The sequence below is a fragment of the Brachycentrus maculatus genome, unplaced genomic scaffold (genome assembly GCF_059751285.1).
Source record: "Brachycentrus maculatus isolate JH-2025_06_01 unplaced genomic scaffold, ASM5975128v1 h1tg000538l, whole genome shotgun sequence".
Taxonomy (NCBI): Eukaryota; Metazoa; Arthropoda; class Insecta; order Trichoptera; family Brachycentridae; genus Brachycentrus; species Brachycentrus maculatus.
This window is the reverse complement of record NW_028281284.1, coordinates 45,757-66,090: the sequence shown is the minus strand read 5'-3', so window position 1 is coordinate 66,090 and position 20,334 is coordinate 45,757. Positions and strand designations below refer to the sequence as shown.

The following is a 20,334-nucleotide window of genomic DNA, read 5'->3' as shown; positions in this document are numbered from 1 at the left end:
GGATGATTGATTGAGTAATTCGTAATATGCAAGACGCCTTGAATATGTTACTCTTAGATGTTTACACCTGATAGCGCCATCTGATTGGTATGCATTCACATGATCATTATACAAAAAAATAAGTGAGCAAGTATTTTTTATTGAATAATCTGATAAAGCAACAGTATAGTTTTACTTGGGAAATATTACGATTTCTTAAAATCTATTTTAACACGTGTATCGATGCATTTTGCATCATTTTCAAACACCGTAAAATAATTGTACAAAAAATAGTAATGCGTAATTAAGATTTTTGTGATAAACGTTTTATTTTAAAAAATGTGTGTTTACAAGTAAAATAGCGTATATTTTTATTTAAATTCAAGCACGTTAATTTTTAATAATCCTTACTAAAATAGTGAGTTAGTATAACTTGAATGTAATTTTTATTTCGAAAATACCGCTATTTCTTAAAAACAATTGTGACCCGTGTTTCGATGACGCGGAATGCATTGAAATACGTATCAACATATTTACCAAGTAATTTGAAATGAATAGATATTTTACCAAAAAGTAACTGTCGAATAAATTAATGAAGTCAGTATAACTGCTATATTTTTACATCCTAAAGTTATTTAATTTCAACTCTAGGTATCTACCAACTTGTCAAATTTTTATTTATAATTATTTTAAACGATTTTTCAACATAATTTCGCCCTACGACAGGATTAGTTGAACAACATATAAAAGTATTTCGAGACACGTAAAGGAAATGTCACAATATCCATTTGGCCGTCGAATCCACGGCAATATAGCTGATTATTCTCGCGTGACAATGTTGACCAACTTCCTTGTTCTGTTAAACTCTTTAGTTTACGTCTTGGCGTACTTCGAGACAACTTCTTCAGCAATCTCCACTGCCCACGTGGCGTGGGTGGTTGTCAAAATTATTGGGAAGTAACTTGTAATGTAGTATTATTATTTATTTTAATGGTAGTAGTATGTCCCTAACATACTTAATAATCAAGTATGCACGCGTACTTAAGTTAACCTTTTGATCAATATTTTCTGAAATAATAATTGGTACCTATCAAAAGTACCTCCTACACATTTTCGATATTAATTTAATAAATCATTTTTTAATTGTTTCAAAATATATAAGATTTTACACGAGGCACATTGAATATAAAATCCACCCTTAACGCTTTTGAAATTATTTTTTTTGCAGCAATAAATTATTAAATTATTACTGTTACACATGTTGCCTTGATTTGAAAAGTATGCTTATAATTTTAATATCGTCAAAAGCTATTTCAGTAACCCTTGTACGATGGAATCGCATAATTAATTATAATGTCTATTTTTTTAGTAACACTTTATCCAACCATTTTCATATACCGTATACGTTTTTATAACGTTGTAATAGATGAAAAATTCCTCTGAGCACCTAGTTTATTGTGAAACAAATATTTTGTTATTAAAATAATTAAGTTGATACTCGTATTATTAGCTCCTTGTTTTTGAGCAACAAAATATCAAATCACCTTAAAATCTTTAAGGACAACGTAACATTGAAATTTCAACGCATAGACAGACAAGAAACTTTGCTTATAAAAACTATATTTTAAAGAATAATACGGATCCGTAAATTACATAATTACTTTATAATTTATGAAATATGTGCCTCACGAATGCAATCGTGACCCGTTATCTCATTATTTATTATATTTAAGTTAAATTATATGCACCTTTAACTGGTTATCATATAATAAAACGATATCAACGAGTTAACGTTGGGATAAATAAATGAAGCAATTTCTCAGCGCTGGATTTCCATAAGGCATACGTATATAAAGCATCGTTCAGCTTTGTATTCCGGAATATTAAATGCAAATCCTGCGGCTGATCTCTTTATGGAGGCTGTGTCATTTGAAGGGATGGATGCAACGGGTAATGGGAAATGCGCAATCTGCGATGCTCTCCGCATCACGGTAGCCGGAACAATCAGATTTATGCATTGATGCAAGAGCTCCGAGGAGCCCATTCAACAAGTGAACTAGATTAGTCAACGTCAGGCGGAGAATCGCCTCGCGATGGTGATGTATTCATTATGGCCGCTCGCTAAGTAGGGGAGGCCGGTCGCATTCATCATATCTCCGCAATTATTACGGGCTTGCCAACATCTCGTCTAGCGCTTGAAGGGTACGCTCAGAGCGCTTAATAATCTTAATGAGCTAGGGAATGCTAGAATACACAGCCCCATATTCTCGTTGTCTTCAGATTCCCATGATAATTTATCGGTTGGCTTTTTATCAACAGATTTCCTAACGACTTAATCCTATTATTGCGAGATAATATCTTTTGTTTATACACTTTCTGTCAACGCACGTTTAACTATATTTTTAACTGAAACATCACTTAGTGTCGGGTTGTGGTCCTGTCAGTTGTGTCGCAGAATCTGAGTTTGAACCCACTCTATCACAAATTGAAACCTATTTTTATAATGAGCTGCTTAAAATCACAAAAATAGTATGACATTGAAGTATTTTTGTAAATAATAAAAACACAAATATTTTTTCCTCTTTTATTTATTTGTTGTTTAAAATAATAATATGTAATAAAATACTGGAAGGAAATTTAACCTGAAACTGATTTATAGTCTACACAACACAATCCAAAAAAAACTGAATTATCAGACAATCAAAACTAAGCCATGCTTAACGCCATCCCTTCTCTGCCAGGGTTTAACGTTGTTCTAATTTAAAAAGTTTGCCACTTCGTGGTTAAAATGCTGAATGATAGTGATTTTCTTGGTTTACTTATTTTAATTTTGTTTTCAGATGAACCAGCAATGTAAAGTGTGCGGAGAACCTGCAGCAGGATTTCATTTTGGAGCTTTTACCTGCGAAGGATGCAAGGTAATTAAAATACTGTAATAACTTTATTTCAAAATGGTAATAATTTAATACAGTAAATAAAATAATGTATGTTTATTATCTACGTCAAATACTTCATAAAACATTAATGCAGTTCAATACGAGTAATGTAAACACCCTCCGGCATTGTCAAAATATGGTCAGGATATAATAGTAAAAAGATTTTTTGTAAATATAAAATACCATCCAATAAAATGCTTCGTAGCTAAATATACGACACCTAAAAATAAAGATATATTAGATACGCTTTTTTCAAAGAAATAATTCGCAAAGCTTCTATTTCAGAGGCTTGTTTGCGCGCCGAATAGTGAGGATAGGGAAGGTAAATGTGAAAAATATAACACCCAATTAATTTGAAAATAAAAAATACAATTTCACATACTATATTGTATATTATTAGAGAATAATGCAATAATTATTTATTATTTTTTGACATCTCATCAAAGATGAAGTAGAATATTGAAGTCTGAGCATTTACGGAGCTGATGACCGTCATAGACTGGTTTAAGTGATCACTTTACACGTGTTACATTCACCAATTCTACACATTATTGACAACCACACTACTCAAATTCTTGGAAGTTCTATTTATATTAACAAATTTAGAAACCTTGTTCTTGAATCACTAGAACTTCACTAGAGACATCTATTGGTGAGATGTTAAGAAGCTTTTTACTAAGCAGAAACTCTTATATTAGTATGTGAGGTCCGAATCCTGAGATAATCCAGATTTTGTGAACAAGTATTTGTACACACTCAAAATGTTGCAATAATTTTATATTTGTATGAGTTTTAGATACGTGAGCTATTGTGCACATTAATTTAATGGTCGCATTCCAGAGAGCAATAAATATTTTTAATACATTTAAATCCTTGACACGAACCAACAACAGCAACTCATTTGGACTAAATATTATTATATTAGCATCCTGCAAATTATACATCTTTAGTAAACTCAACTTGTTAATGAAGAAATATCAAAATAAATGTCAAGTGTCAAATGATGATCGTTATTGACTACAAATAGTTAATAATGTCTGTTTGAGTTTACACGCGAATAACAAATTAACGATCTTACAACACAAGTCAGAGGTTCTCAACTTTTGCGCAGGATGACGTAACCAAACTTACAAAGTTCTCGTTTACCAGTTATCTCGACCCCAATAATATTTTTTTTGAAATAATTGTATCAAAATATTTTTAAATACAACGATTCAGTCAGTTAATGACGCTGTCCATCATTATCATGTTGAATACCGTACTGTAAAATATATTCTACGGACGGATTATTTGCAAAGACAGATTGGTGCGGCGTTTTATTATCTCTGCTTACCGCTGCGTGGAATTAGCTTGATGGTTAGTTAGTTAATTAAGTAACCAGTTTATAAACTTGTGTAACGTTCGCAAAACTGTCCATTGTAGAACATGATTTCTCTCTTTTAAGAGTTGAAACATTTTATTATTAATGAATTACTTTTATAGTTTTTTTTTATTTTATTTATTTCTATTATTTATTTATTACAAATTTTTTTTAAATGTGTGTAGAATAATATATAAAATAGAACAATCAAGCTTACTTTTATGTCTTGTAAACTTATCAGGTCAAAATTCCTAATATATTATTTTAAAATACTCTCTAAGCTCAGCAACATAAAAGAAATATATACTTTTTATGACAATTATTTTGTTAATATTTCAAGTTAAACCATCGTTATGAACGATTTTCTTGGCATGCAGTAGTAAATAAGTGACTATGCATTGATTATAGATGTTTACAATGGTTAATTGGGTTATTTGTGTAATAGTGGGAATCACCTTACACCTTGTCGGTGTGTATAAGGTGTAGGGTGATTCCCTTTACACAGTACAAGTGGCACGCGTCATCATTGACCGCTACAAGTTCCCGTAACGGTGGATGATTCCAGACTTCGACTCTTGTCGATAGACGTAAAGTTTTCGGTAATGGTTGTGAGTTCAAAAGTGAAATTAAACTTCCAAGATGGCGCAATGCAAACAGACCGTTGCGTTACAATAGGTCGGTAACAAAAACAAAAGTTGTAAACTTGAAGTTTGACTTACCCCGATTTGCAAATGCACTTTACATTTTTACTGCTTTTATATTGCCAAATTTATGGGGCCATCTTTCGACACCCAAGGTTACATCGGGTCTCATTTGACGCTCTCTCCTCCCAGACATTTTTAATTTAAATTTAATTAATTTTTATCGACCGCAGACATAATCCATTTTATTTTTATTGCCTTAAACGCGCTTCTGGTCACTCTGATCAGACATTAAATAATTACATTCAAAATTTGGCATCACAAAAATTAACTACGTATTAAAATTACATTCTTCCTTCATCCCTCCCTCTGATTTCGACTTGCGAGAATGCTACTTTATTCATAACAATTTTCTAAAATTTAAATAAGTATGTATTGTACGACTTATTATAACTATGCACACTCTTTAAACGATCAGTTTGGTGCATTTTAACTCTTTCAAAATCTCTCAAACAGAAATACAGATTTACTTTGCTGAATCAAATATCACAAAACAAACCGTTTTCATTTCTTTTAACCCTTATCTCCATCGTTTGGTGCATTTATAACTACATCATATAAAAGCAATGTCATCTTGATCGTTAAATATATAAAGGCATCTGCCTTGATGATCAGCCCTCCGCTTAGGGTACCAGTCCAGGGTAGTATTAAATAAATATTAGAGTGAAAAATCAATTGATCATGTTTATTCAAACCCCCCTGGGATTTAAACCTGTGTTTCTAGCATAGAAGCCAAACACTTCACTATAGAAGTGGACAGATTTTAAAATTTTTACAGCGGTAATGCCATAAAAATAAAAATAGGGAATTATAAAAAAATCTCTATTTTATAAGTACATAGGACTTTTTATTGTAGATTTAAAAACCCATTTAATTAGTAGTGTGGGTGTTTGATATCGTCATGCATCCAATATTACCTTCATTTGAAGTAAAATTGAGTAGGTAAGTACCCTATGGTGAATTTAAATGGGCCCGCGGGATGCAATTGTGCCACAGCTCGAGAGAATTAATAGACCGAATACTTAGTCGGTCTGCCGGGAGATGTCATGCTCTGTTGGCTGTTTAATCGCATTGTTCAATGAATAAACAATGCCCAGCGTCGGAAACCTCCTGAATTTACATTGTCGTTTTGTTTTTACCCGCAATAAGTTTCCTTTTTACAGTCATATAAACACGAAAGCTATTGCATTTTTATCGCCGTCAGATTCGACGCAATTCGAGTTTTTATTTTACAAAGTGCTCTGTTGGACCCGATTTGGGCAAAAAATAATTTTTATCATCGGAAAGGTATTAAATTAATTTTGACAAAAAGTGGGCTATGCAAATCAATGAATAGTATTATTTCACGAGATTGCTACAAAAACAAACAGCTCGAGTGTTTTCGAATGATCATTCGAATGACATCAGAAGATCATAAAATGAAGTGAAATAATATTTTATTCACAATTTCTTGACATAATTTTATATTCCTATTTTTTTTTATTTATTTAATCTGCAATAAAAAGAAAATATGAATACGACGTTACATAAAATAAATATAAAAACTTAAAATCATTCAAATTTACGTGGAACCCCGTGATAAAAGAACCCGTAACCTCCAGCACGGTAGTCAAAAGCACTAACCACTACACTACGATAGCAGACTGAGTCGGCTTAAGAAATCACATAATTATTAATTTTAAAAATATTAAGTTACTAGTACGGGAAATATTTTTTTTCTTCTGTATTTAATTTTATCCGCCTCCGTATTGTCATGGTTGGAGCGTTTGCTCCCATATTGAAAATCCCTGGTTTTAAAAGGGAGTCACAATAAATATAAGAGTTATTTTACTCTAATATTTATTTAATATCACCCTGGAATGGTACGTGAAGCGCAGGACTGATGACATTGCCTTCATATAATTAACGAATTACTTGAAACTGCATCAGTGTAATGCAGTGTCCTACACACCAAAGGGCAAGGATAAGGGTGTATGGTAGTGGTGGTGAAATTGATAATTATTTTAATTTCATTCAAATTGATTATTACCTACGAATTTTCAAGCCAAACAATTAGTTGCAAAAATTCCGTTCCTTGATTTAAAGTCCATTATCTTAATTTGTTTTTTCTTAATAATATTGCGAAGTGTACTTAATTAGACGCAATTGGAATTAAGATATCTTTATACTACCAATATTTTATTGCAATAATTATGTTTATAGTACCTTAAAATGATTTCGATTGAACTCCTTGAATAAATTAAATTAAGTTGAAAGTTTATCATTTGCCAATGCTATGCCTAGTGACCCGAGGAAATTAATGTCATCGAGTTCAGCATTAATAGTGAAATAGATAACTAATTTCCCAATCCGCGTGGCAATATCAATCAGAAATTAGGCTCGTGTCTGGCCAACCCTAGTTAAAGAAATTTCATGCGTTTTTGTTACGCATTTCGTTTATATTATAGTTTTAATGATATTAGGAACAATGTCACATCTTTCATTACATTATTTATTGATTTAGTGCAATCAAGTGGTATATTTCATTACATCGTTTAAATAGAAGATTTTTTGAAAATTAAAATAAATTACTTCCTAAAGACCACTTTTGAGTTTTTGATATTTGTGTAAACATGACTTGTATCAAGAATTACAGATCTTCTCATCAACGCGTGAAAATACAAACTTTCTTACCAGTACAACTTATATATTTTTTTTATTTAGATCTGTATTTGTTTCACAATAATCAACGTATCGACATGATTCATTGTTTTCCTGACAGGTGACACTTATACGTTCATTATTGTAGACCAAATAACATTATTTTTTTGTACTGGGCTCAAGTAACACATTAAAGTTCAAGTAGCCCCGTTCTACGGTACTGATAATGTTACAGTCTGAAGAATGTTTTATTTTTATGTTTTAACTATATTTTACAACGCTTTTCTGCCCAATAATGCGTAAAATACTGTCATGAAAGATGGATATAAATTAATTCATATACCTATACTATAATATATACATCTCAAATAATGCATTATGGATGCTTAATATTGAGCAAAAGCGATAACGTTACACATGTGTACTAAGTGATTTATTTCGGATATCAAAAGCATTGTTAACTTTATGTTATGGTAATATAACACTCTCCTTATTATTCATCACTCTTTGTAATACCTGTTAAAAACATTAAGTCTGCATTTGACCTGGTCCATTTGATGGAATGGTTATTCAGAAACCTATAGTCTTAAAATAGTGTTTTAAGTAATATTACACAAAGTGAACGATGAACGATAAGGATTGTTATATAGTGATCTTTTATGCCAGCAAAATGCCAGGTTGTAAGCCCTGAGACTTTACCATCTTTATTGATATAAAAACCATAAATGTTTCATCAGGTTGAGACACTTATAAAAAAATATCATAATACTGCATTTCGCATATTTTAACGGATCGTGAATTCGGTCAGAAACCTGGATTACTCCCAAAAACAACCACTAACGATCAACAATTAACGGATAACTAGATCTTAACGGATCGTTGTGAGTCACGGACGCTCTGAACCGTTTCCGTTGTCGATTTCAGGCTCCTTGAAGCAGCACGGTTTCGCAATCTATTTCCTGCATTTAGTCTACGCTTGTCTGTGGCCAGCACTTATCTATTTTCTGCTCTAGATTGTCTACTTCTCCTGCGTACGCAATATGCCGGGATACGATCGCGTATTCCGCTACAATTTCAAGGACAGATGATTCGCACATTGTGCCTTACTAGATAACCGTCTGAAATGTATTAAACTAGTCACTGCCATATAGCGGATTGTTCTCCGAAAAGATTTGTTGCTTTTTTATGAGAGCGATCCACATCTAGTGCTTATATTTTCAAGACTCACGACTTAGAATGCAATCTCGAAAAAAAATCACATGGAGTTTTGTGAATCGAAATGGGATTGCGCATGAATGTCGTAAATTTCAACCTAGACCTGCAGACTGCGAAGTGTTCTGCCAGTAATGGACTAGTATTTTATATTTGATTTACATTTCTTGTACGGCGGAAAACGAATGGGACCCGGGCAAAAAAATCATGTTTGATTTATGCGCGTATAAATTATAAAATTTGTTTAATATGTGAAGTAGGTGGATACAAGTATGTGTAGGTACATGCACAAATATTCGAGAAAACAATGTTTTTCCGATACTAATGTATCCAGTTTTTCGGTCGTGTTTCGTGTCACATCAAATTGAAATATTTCACTTGTAACATCCGCCCCCTCGTAACATGGTAGTGGTTAACACCTTGATTTAATAATAAAGTTATTATGTTTAGGTAGATCAGGGGTGACCAAACCGTGGCGCATTCGATCATTACGAATTAAGTAGCCGTTGCATATTTTAGCCAACTGAGTTTTTAAAAATTGGTTTCATAACTTAATATATCTTAATATTTTCGACACTTATGTGATTTCAGGGATCAATCAGTACATCCTTGTAAATTTTCAATCTCTTATATTTTATGTATATATATATATATATATATATATATATATATATATATATATATATATATATATATATATATATATATATATATATATATATATATATATATATGTATATATATACTACTACTACTACTACTACCATCACGCCGTTTCCCCGCAAGGGTAGGCAGAGAGGATGGAACGCCACACTCTTCTGTCCTGACATACACTCCTCGCCTCCTTCACATCCATACATCTAGTCATACATGCCCTCCGATTACGCAGACTTTTGACACCGCCAGATTTTAGGTTCTGATTGATCTGATCGTGCCAAGTCTTTTTCGGTCGTCCACGTTCTGTTTTCCCTCTCACAGTCGCCACATATATTTTCTTAGTCATTCTCTCGCTATCCATTCGCTCCACATGTCCATACCACCATACGCTCTACATGAATAACTAAATAAAAAACAGTTTTTGCTAACAACTAAAAAAACATTTCATTAATTGATTCAGCAGTCATTTTGAGGTAAAAATGCATCGAAACATGTGTCACAGTAGATTTTATGAAATATGATATTTACTAAGTAAAACACAAATTTAAAAATAAAAAGTAGTGAGGTATACATTAGATAACAAAAATGATATTTATTTAGACCTTGAAACCTCAATTAATTTCCAGGATTAACTAAAATATCTGTGCCAATGTCACAGTACGATAACAATAGGTCCGTTAAAATAAACAATGAATCCCTGAAAATGATAAACTGCTAATATTCTGAAAATGAGAGTGAGTTTAATATGCCTCCGTATCTCTTCGGCGCCATCTTTCAACTACCTCAAATTAAATAGGTACCATTAAATCCAACTACTGTGAACAAACAACTTTATGGGAACGCGAGCACTGTGCATAACCATTATCAGAGTGGCTTTACAATAAGTTTCATAAGGCTTTTAAGATATGTACCAGACCATTATAAGTTATGCAACAGCCTCAACAATGGTGGTTCACGGTAACTTGGTTCAATCAAATTTTGGAAGCAATTTTTGTGACCTTGCTAATGTTCCGTTATGTTGTTAAGTCGTTAAATTCTCCAGGGTTGTCCAATATTATAAATATTTTTTTAAGATTACTTATCAAATAAGCACTTAATTCCCAAAAAACATAGCACTTAATTCCCAAAAAATCATACGTTCCAGTACGTCAGGACATATCACGGTCTCTAACTTTGGTATTCCAATGATAACCTAAAAACATATTTTTTATCGATCAAAGCTCTAAGTGTTTTTAAATACACGATAGCAGAGAAACGTGAATATTTTCATCTTGTCGGGAAAAATTATAAGAAATGATTCGAAATTCCTGAAAAAGTCTAAATAAAACCATGTTTAGATGCGAATATCTGTTTTGATAGTTTAGATGAAAACGTTCATGTTTAAAGAAGTCTACACAACCATGATTTCAGTTTCATAATTTTAATCAAATATATTAAAAAAATACATTTGAGGTTTAAAAGTCCTAAAAATCGTTTGAAAAACATGCTTAATTATGAATACCTGTTTTAATAATTCTATTCATTTATGATACTAGTCTAAATTTTTTAATCAAATATGACAAATTAATGGAGTTTCGAAAGCCCTTAAAAATCTTTTGAAAATCGGTTTTGATAAAAATATTAATTTTGATATTTATGCCCAAACCGTCCATGTTTTGAGAAATCTATACATTGATGATTTTTAATAAAATACGAAAAACTAAAGGAGTTACAAATTTCCTGAAAAATCCTGCAAAAAACAAGTTTAGTAGCAAATTTAATACTTCTTTTGATGGATAAATCGCCCTAAGCGTCCATGCTTTAAGAATTCTATATAACCATTATTTTAGTCTTATAATTTGAATCACATTAAAATTATAGAAGTTTCAAAAGTAGTAAAAATATCTTGTTTGCGTAAAACGTCCATATTTTAAAACATCTGTACAACCATGATTTCAGTCTAATAATTTTAATCAAGTCATCTTTGTTTTCAATGTTTCTCTGAATTATTAATAATGACTTGAGATCATTATCACCCTGAGACTAAATAAAAATCTCAGAAACATATTTGTAAAAATTGATCATAAATGTCTGATTTTTGAATGGTTAAGCAGTTGGGTCTTAGTGACGTCCTCGTCTACAAAGAAAATGCACTGAAGCGGTTACCTGTAACGGCCGTTATACACCAGTTGGCGGAAAATGGTTTCGCTCTCAACAAAATGGCGGTTTTCCCGATAGTTTGTGTGTGTAGGTACTTGTGACCTAGTATTACATTAAAACTATTCGAAGAAAATAATCAATTAGGTAATCTGTTCATGGCAATTAATTACTCAAAATTTTGTGTGTATAATTTATTGAATAATTCAGTCCATTGATGTTATCTACATGATTTAATTAATAATATCATATGTATTTAAAAAAAAAACAAGTTTTTACTCCTCAGTTCCTTGTTGTATGTATAACATTAGAACAAAAATCGATTAACTTGCTATAAAATTAGAACAAAATGATTTAATGCTAAAAAAATTATGTAATCCTTAATTGTTAAGTAAATAACATTTAATTTAAACAAATATGAGTATGTTTAAATTATGTAAATTTTCGTTTGTTCAAAAACTTAAATATATTTTATTCACCGATTGCTTTGATTTTGACAAAACATTGCAATTCAATGCGTGCTTATTTTAATGTTAAAAAAACAGCTTTCTTGTCCATGAAAATGGCAGCGCCATCTGTTTAACGTGACAACAACATATGCAATACTAAAATCGCTAATGATGGAAAGCTAGTATCTTGGACAGCCGTTAAAATATAATATACCAACTAGCAATGAGAAATTTAAAACAAAATCATACTGTTAATTTTTTTTGCATTTAATCAGACTGACTCACAGCAACGTGCGACTGGTTGCGGCAAGTAATAAATGTATTTCATGACTCTAAATATTGCATAATACCTATAACCTCTATGTTTGCATTTGCTAAGCCTTAGTTTGATAAGAAAATTTAACACGTATACTATTTACTCGTCAAATCGTGCGTGCTCGGGTATCCGATAATATTCTTCCTTCAATTAAATTTCAGCAATTACACAAACAGTGATTATGCGAGTCGGCACTTGTCTTTTTACTGTCAGAAATCAAATATTGTATTTTTGGAAATTCACTATAATTTTTCAATTGTGTCACGGTTAAATGCGTTTGTCCCATTCAAATCTGTTTATAATAGCGCCGCTGTGACGTTTTCTGTCACACACATGTAGGTACGACTTTTGTGTATGTACATAGGTAAGAACATAATATGTAGGTCCGTAATCGTTTATGACATCAAACGATTGCGCAAAAGACGCGTATCCAAACGGTGCGGTGGCGACTCGGGATTACTGAGGCGATTTACTTGTGCCAAACTTGTCACATGGAACGCTGCTCAAACTGTCATACGACCCAAAGCTGTAGTCCACAATTATTTGCATTTTCTGCAAATGTCTATGCACTTTTCCGTGTCTGTCTTCTATGCTAGTCGGGGTTGTGCAGGCGTCTATGTACTGGACAACGTCGGGTCGGAATATATAATTTGTGACAATTGTTTCGCCTTGTAATAGCATTTTAAACTACCGTGAAGATTGAATGGATTAATATAACGTTTTGACTCGTTCAATCTTCTCCAGAAATTTTTGCTTATTGTTTTGAACTGTGGAAAAAGATCCCAACAGGACATTCTTTTAATTTGTAGCTTATTGTAAGATTTAGTTGAGTTGAGTTGATAAAAAATTCTTTTTAATTACTTTTATCAAAATATGTATTCACTAGAACTTCAGTGAAACTTCACTAGTGATTCAAGAACAACGTTTCAAAATTGGTTAATTTAAATAAAACTTTTAAGAATTAGAGTAGTGTGGTTGTCAATAATGGGTAGAATTGGTGAATGTTACACGTGTGTAAAGTGATCACTTAAACCAGTCTATGACGGTCTTCAGGTGCCCAGGCTTCAGTATTATTCTTCATCTTCGATGAGATATCAAAAAATTATATATAATTATTATCAAAAAATTATATATAAAAATTGTATTTTTTATTATTAATTTCATTGATTAAGATGAATTAAAAACCTTGATCATGAAACATGTGTTTCAGTCATTTATTCTTAAATATTATATTTTTTAATTTCCTTGTCAATGATAGCAAACGGTTTAAAAAATGGTTAACAAAAAACCGCGTATCTCTCAAATCAGTTGTAAAAATATGCTGCAACGTATGGTCAAATATGCTGCCATTTTGATATTTTAAGAAAAGGGATTTCGTGATATGAATGGCTTTTGACCCAAATGTTTATCATACAGGCGTCAGCCCCGTAAATGCCCAGGCTTCCATATTATTCTTCATCTTTGATGAGATGTAAAAAAAATAATATCGTTTAGTAATGTTGGGAAGCTCCGGTTCATCAATGCTACCTGCAAACTCTCTTCAATCGAGGACGACGCATTGCGCAAGGCAGTGCCCAACTGGCTGGTTAATGTTTCGTTAGGAAAATAATGCCCTCAGCGTAATGGTTCGCCTCTCCGTGCAATATTTAATTCGTGTCATTTTACCTGTACATCCCAATGGCAGTGTAATTCCGCAGACATGCCATTATCGAACGGACCTTTGTATTAGATTGTCAACCGGCGTAAGAAGTTTTTATGTAAGATCGGATTCAGACTATGAAGGCGATTTCCTGCGCAAACGTACAATCGAATTGTTTCTGGCGAAATGAGATTACCGCCGGGTGAGGCAACAAGAGTGTTACGATATGCAGGGAAATTGACAATTGCATCGGACATTGTATCCAGCGTTATTTACAATCAATAAAAATAATAAAAACCTATTTTCCTTTTTACTTCGATTTCAACTTTGTAGTCTATAGGACTGTTTTTTTTCTTAGTACTAACGGTTTTTTCTCTCGACGAAACCCACAAAGTAACAAAAAAAATAAAAACAAAAAACAAATAACATTTTTTCTATCTCTGTATTTAAAGTTAACCCTATTCGTAAACTGAATCAACTCAGAAAAAAAAGTAGTGTGAGGAGATACATATTTCAAGTGGCTGGTTCAGAAAAGTATACTCGTATAATACAAAATATAAAATATATGATTAATACATTTTTTTTACTTTTATTAAGCAAAATATTAACATGAAAGTGAATGTCATTATAAAATAACTACATATTGAACAGCAAAAAAATAGTTATACTCTTGTTTTTAGGATAATTATTTTTAGAGGTAATTTTTTTTTTGTGTGCCTACCTACTATATTTTCAAATTAATAACATTTAATGTATTCGCCTCTGTAGTGTTTTGGTTAGTGCGTTTAACTACATGCTGGAGGCCTCGGGTTTGATTATCAGGTGGGGTTAAAATAAATATTACTGTTTTTTCACTCTTTTATTTATTTAATTTACCCTAGTTTGAAGCGCAGGATTGATCGTCTTGCCTTCTTGTTATAATGATCAAGATAACATTACGTCAATACGACAAGAGATATGGGTTATTATTATTCTTTTTAACAACAATTTAGAATATTATCTTAAAATAGAGGTAATATTTATTAGTAAAAATAAATTTTAAGAAACAGGAGATTTCAATTCTGAGGCCCAGAACCAAAGACTGCTTTAGTAATACCTACTGGACCACACTCCGTATAAAAATATTTGGTTAATAATAGTTATCTTCTTCTAAATATCTAAGACCAATTACAATACTCATAATTCAAAGCTGCAACTAGTAATAATAATGGCTTATGCATTTCCAGTAATATCCAGGATTTGAAAGCATGTTTAGAGTCGAAGCGATAATTGCTCAAAGTGGAAAAAGCTCTGAGTAATTTAGATTGCGCGTGTTCGCGGATTGTGTATTTAGTATTGAGTATTTACCCAACACGTTTATTTTAGCAGAGTACAACGCGTTAACGCCTGTTTTAATTGTAGACTGTGTAATCTTGTTGTAGAGTAATTTGTTTATTCCCATTAGCAACATTCTCCTACATAACTTGCTCCCTTACCACTTACGGGAAATCTTAACTATTTCGACGAACATACATGCATTTAAATTACACAAACATTAAACAGATACGTCTTATTTCCACTATGTCTTGTCAGAAGAACCGAGTACAAGAAACGAATGAATACAAAATGCGAAACGTGAAATGAAAATTTATGATTTATCTCATTAAATACATCATATATACGCTCATATATATATTAAAAATTAATAAGATCCTCAAAGTCACAATCCAAAATCTTCTTAAGATTTAATACAGATAGCGTTTTGAGGCATTAAATCATCTCCAGAAGTTTTTTCATTCTTTTGAATTGTTGTAAAAGATCCGAACTGGCCAATCTTTTTATTTGTAGCTTATTTTATTAGCCTTGGGGGTGAAAATTGATGACAAATACAGCACAAAAAGCACGCTGTTTGGCTTTTCAATTCGGTTTGTTATTTAAACATAGTCTATAGCAGATAATATAGCTTAAAATTAACTCATGTTTCCTTTATTAGCTTATGTCTTACACGTTTGGCTACAACCTATGATGTACTGCATTCGATTTTTCTTTACTGATTACTGAGAAACAAACAATTATATTAATGTACAAATATTATCTAGGACTATTATCTCAATCGTAAAAACTTCTTCTTCTTTTTCGTTGTTGTCCTCATTGCTGAGGATTGCGACTATCATATCTCATTCTTTTAAACACATTTTTTATAGTTATCCTCGACCTCTCGACACAACGCCATCCCATAGCTCCAACTACCCATGAACTTGTTTCATTATTGATTTGATCAACCTATGTAGTAGGAGATCTTCCCCTTCCTCTACTACCTCCAACCCCTCAAAGTAGAAACTAAAAAACTTAAGAAAACATTGAAAAGTAGTAAATAGGTGATTTGGATTAATTCCAACAAATAGCTTTACACACTAATTGTCACTCGTAAGATGAATACAAATAATGTACCAGGTATTCGCTGTACATCTCCACCAAAGGAAGAATAATTGTTAGAAATCGTTATTTACACCAAATTATGGTATGTCTTGGTCCTGGTTTTGTAATTTATAAAACCAGCACTAATTCATTATTAATTATAAAATGAAGATTTCATCCAGAATAAATCCAGACATACTAGTTTCCACCCACTTGCAACATCGGGATGGCTTTTTTTGCACATGAATCTAATACAATATATGAAAATACGAGTACACGTACACTATAACATATTTCACCACCTTAGATGTGGCATGTCTGTATGAAGATAAAAACTAGCATCTTAGACCAGAGGTCACCTTAAAAATTATTCATTTTTCTGATTTTAAAATTGTGCTTGATTACTTTAGTAATTATAATTACAGTGAAACGTTTTAATCCCAGTGTGAGATACATTTGAGTATTTACAAGTCGTGATATTTGTTTTAACAGTAATACTCGCTTTTGCGGCTATCATCAATCACTTATATTTGGTTTAATGATTACTCTGGAAACTTTATTTGAGAACATTTCCAAATATATCAAGTCAGAGTATGTGAGCACTTTTAATGCACGTCAGGACATTGATTAATAATGCTCAATTTAAAATATTTTAATATGTATTTTTAAAATTGATGGAATAACACGGTTCGAGATTTAATTACTGCCCAAATTACTTCATTATTAGGCAAATGAACAACTGAACCCGACATTAATCACGAATACCGGTTTTGGTGAAATATTCTATAGTAGGTACCCCGTGTTCACCAACTTTTTTTATTGAATACATCCAGTTACCTTTATGTTTAAGACGATTATACAAAGTTAATTTTAAAATCTATAAATCGTAAAATAAAATGTGATGAAGCAAACGATAATCATGCACTGAGCTAATAATTCTAATTATAAGTCAAAGTTTGAGCGTTATACTAATATTTGTTATTTTCTCTTTTTGTTCCAGTCTTTTTTCGGGAGGTCCTATAACAACCTGAGCTCCATTTCCGAGTGCAAGAACAATGGCGAATGCGTCATCAACAAGAAGAACCGCACCGCGTGCAAGGCCTGCCGCCTACGGAAGTGCCTCCTGGTCGGCATGTCCAAGAGCGGCTCCCGCTACGGCCGCAGGTCCAACTGGTTCAAGATACACTGCCTCCTGCAAGAACAGCAGCAGGCGGCCAGCCAGCTCCGAGGCAGCCAAGGTCCCCCGCCCCAAGGCATCCCGCAACGAGATATGTTGCTAGACGAATACCACAAAGGAATGTCGCCGGAGAGTCCGCACAATGAAGATGATAGCAGAAGAAGAGCGCTCGCGGCCGCCGACCTCTTCATGCCTCTTCCGTTCCACGGCCTGCCCTTGCCAGGATTCCCTCCGCCCCTGTTGCCACCGCCGCATCTCCTCTTCCCAGGAGGCTTCCATCCGGCGCTCTATCCTCCGCGAGGACTTCTCAAGCCCGCCACCAACAACAACAACAGATATACGAACAACAACAACAACGAAACTACCGTAGAGTCATTTACCAAAAGATTTTATTTGGACGCGGTATTAAAGTCCCAAAGATCTTCTCCGTCGAGTGGAAGCATCAAGTCCCCTCACGTAGACAACGAAGAAGAATCGTTAGATCCCGAAGAAATGGAGTCACCTAGACCTGCCGATGAATTACCGCGACCGATACCTCTGACACTAACGTCCCTGAACTTCACGGGCGGCTTGACAGTTTCCCGCAAAGGCACTTCCTCGCCTGTCCAAGAGAACCCGATGGATCTGTCCATGAAGTCTGGTAGTTTCTCCAGCGACGAGAGGAGAGCCACTCCGGACGAGGAAGAGGGAGATGCAGATAGTGACGGAAATGACGAATCGCACGACGACGCGGGGGCGGAGCTCTTCTCGGCGAGACACGACGTGAAAAGATTAAAACTCCACAGAACTGCACCCCTGGATCTAACGACTAAAGTTTGACGGTTAACTCCCCGAACTGAGTACAATTCAAAGTTCAAAGACATAAAAAACGGTTTATCTAAAACATTGTTTTAATTGTATAATAGGTAGGTAATTAATTATTTTGAAATGTGAAAGATGACATCCGAAGTGCCTGTTTACTCATACAAATTATCATGTACTAAAGTATAAAATCGTTAAATAAAATAATTAAAAGCGTTGTGATCCTCGAAATAACGGGCGGTATTTTTTTCGCCGTCACAAAATATTTAAGACTTTTTTTTAGTTAGTCGCAGTAATATATTTTCCATTTAAATATCATGTATTATTTGAATCACAAAGACATTATTACGATGATAGTAATAGATGAAATCTGTCGAGATTGTAAAATAATATATAATGTTGAAGCTAGTAATTTTTCAATATCTTCCTTGAACCCACAAGGTCAGGGTAAAGTGAATGACAAGTTATATCTGATACGTTGTCAGCATTATTGCATGCATCTTGTAGATCAGTGCATGTACATATGGTGCGACCTATTAGGTGTAGAGTCAATATTGATAGTGATCATATTCAAACCTTACAAATATTATAGTTCAAAGATGTATGTACGTCAATGCAGATGAATATGAATAAACCCCGCAAAACGACATCATTGTCCCACTACATAATATGCGCTTTTCATCTCATATCATAATACTATTTCATAATAATAGTAAAATGAATACAACAAACCGTTAACGTTATCAAAATATTTAACACTAAAAAAAGTAGTTTGTCGGATAAGCAAAAATAGACAAGACATTTATTAAATACATTATAAAGGCTTGCAATATAATTTACATCCATATTGGACATATTTCCTTGTTCAATTCAGTCTGAGGGATTATTCAAAAAGTAGGCATATTGTCAATTCTATGGTCTCCAATTCCTGCAATTAATTGCGCAAACTGTTTGTTTAATTTAAACTGTATGCGAAGTGAACTTTAAACATAAAGCTCGCTTCGTATAGTGTAATTTCTTAATAGGGCGCGTTGTCAAAACGTCACCCAATCTTATGCCCGGAAAAGTGACTCTAATCGCCGGTAAACGATTATTGTTTTCAAATAACAGAGGTCGAATATTGTGAGAACCCTGGTTTAACCCTTCATCATATTCAAAGCGTTTAATACTTCTTCAAAGGAATCAGAGATAATAAGATGACATACCACAAATTTTAATTTTACTAAACATAAACCTCTTTTAAATAATAATAAATAAAATGGATAAAATGGGTAAGTGTAAAAATTAAAAAATAAAACAAAAAACTAATACATACTCTCATTGCTAATACTAATACGAATACCCTCATAAACAAAGTTATATTTGATCTACCAATATACATTTACTCCGAACACTTAAATTAATAATGAAATAATAAAAATAAAAAATTATTTTAATTCAAGAATCCATCGTGCAACAATATTTTTTGGATTATTTTCAAATCAACTCAAAATTATTATTCCCTCCAGATCAGATTGTGTCTTTTTTGTGTATACATAATACATTTATACCGATATAAAAAAATCGTCTTATTTCCAATATTCAATTGCATTATATTGATAGATACCTACAGCATATAAAATAAACTCTTCACAAAGTATGTCTTCTACAGTATTATTATATCACAAATTTATATGACTGCATTCACATTGATACTTCTTTGTGAAATTTATGAAAGACATCGACATATTCGTATTATCATAGACTAATTTGGAATACAATCGTGATATTTGTAATACAATATATTCACAACATCCGATTCTTACTGTTTTTTTTTCGATATGCAAATTTTATATTCTCCAATACAAATCCTTTTTTATTAGATTCATTTCAAAACTTTAAAAAAAAAGTGATTTTGGGCAAAGCGTTTATCGTTTTGAACTCTTTGGCAACGT

The 20,334-nt window shown here is 32.6% G+C and overlaps 1 protein-coding gene across 1 annotated transcript; it reads left to right on the top strand.

Moving 5' to 3' along the window:
- Positions 1-2,819: 2,819 nt before the first annotated feature.
- Positions 2,820-18,454, top strand: LOC148301572 (uncharacterized). Its single transcript, XM_088273059.1, has 2 exons — positions 2,820-2,897; positions 17,423-18,454. Exons 1-2 carry the CDS (start codon positions 2,820-2,822, stop codon positions 18,416-18,418), a joined length of 1,074 nt encoding a protein of 357 aa, XP_088129185.1. The 3' UTR covers positions 18,419-18,454.
- Positions 18,455-20,334: the final 1,880 nt, after the last annotated feature.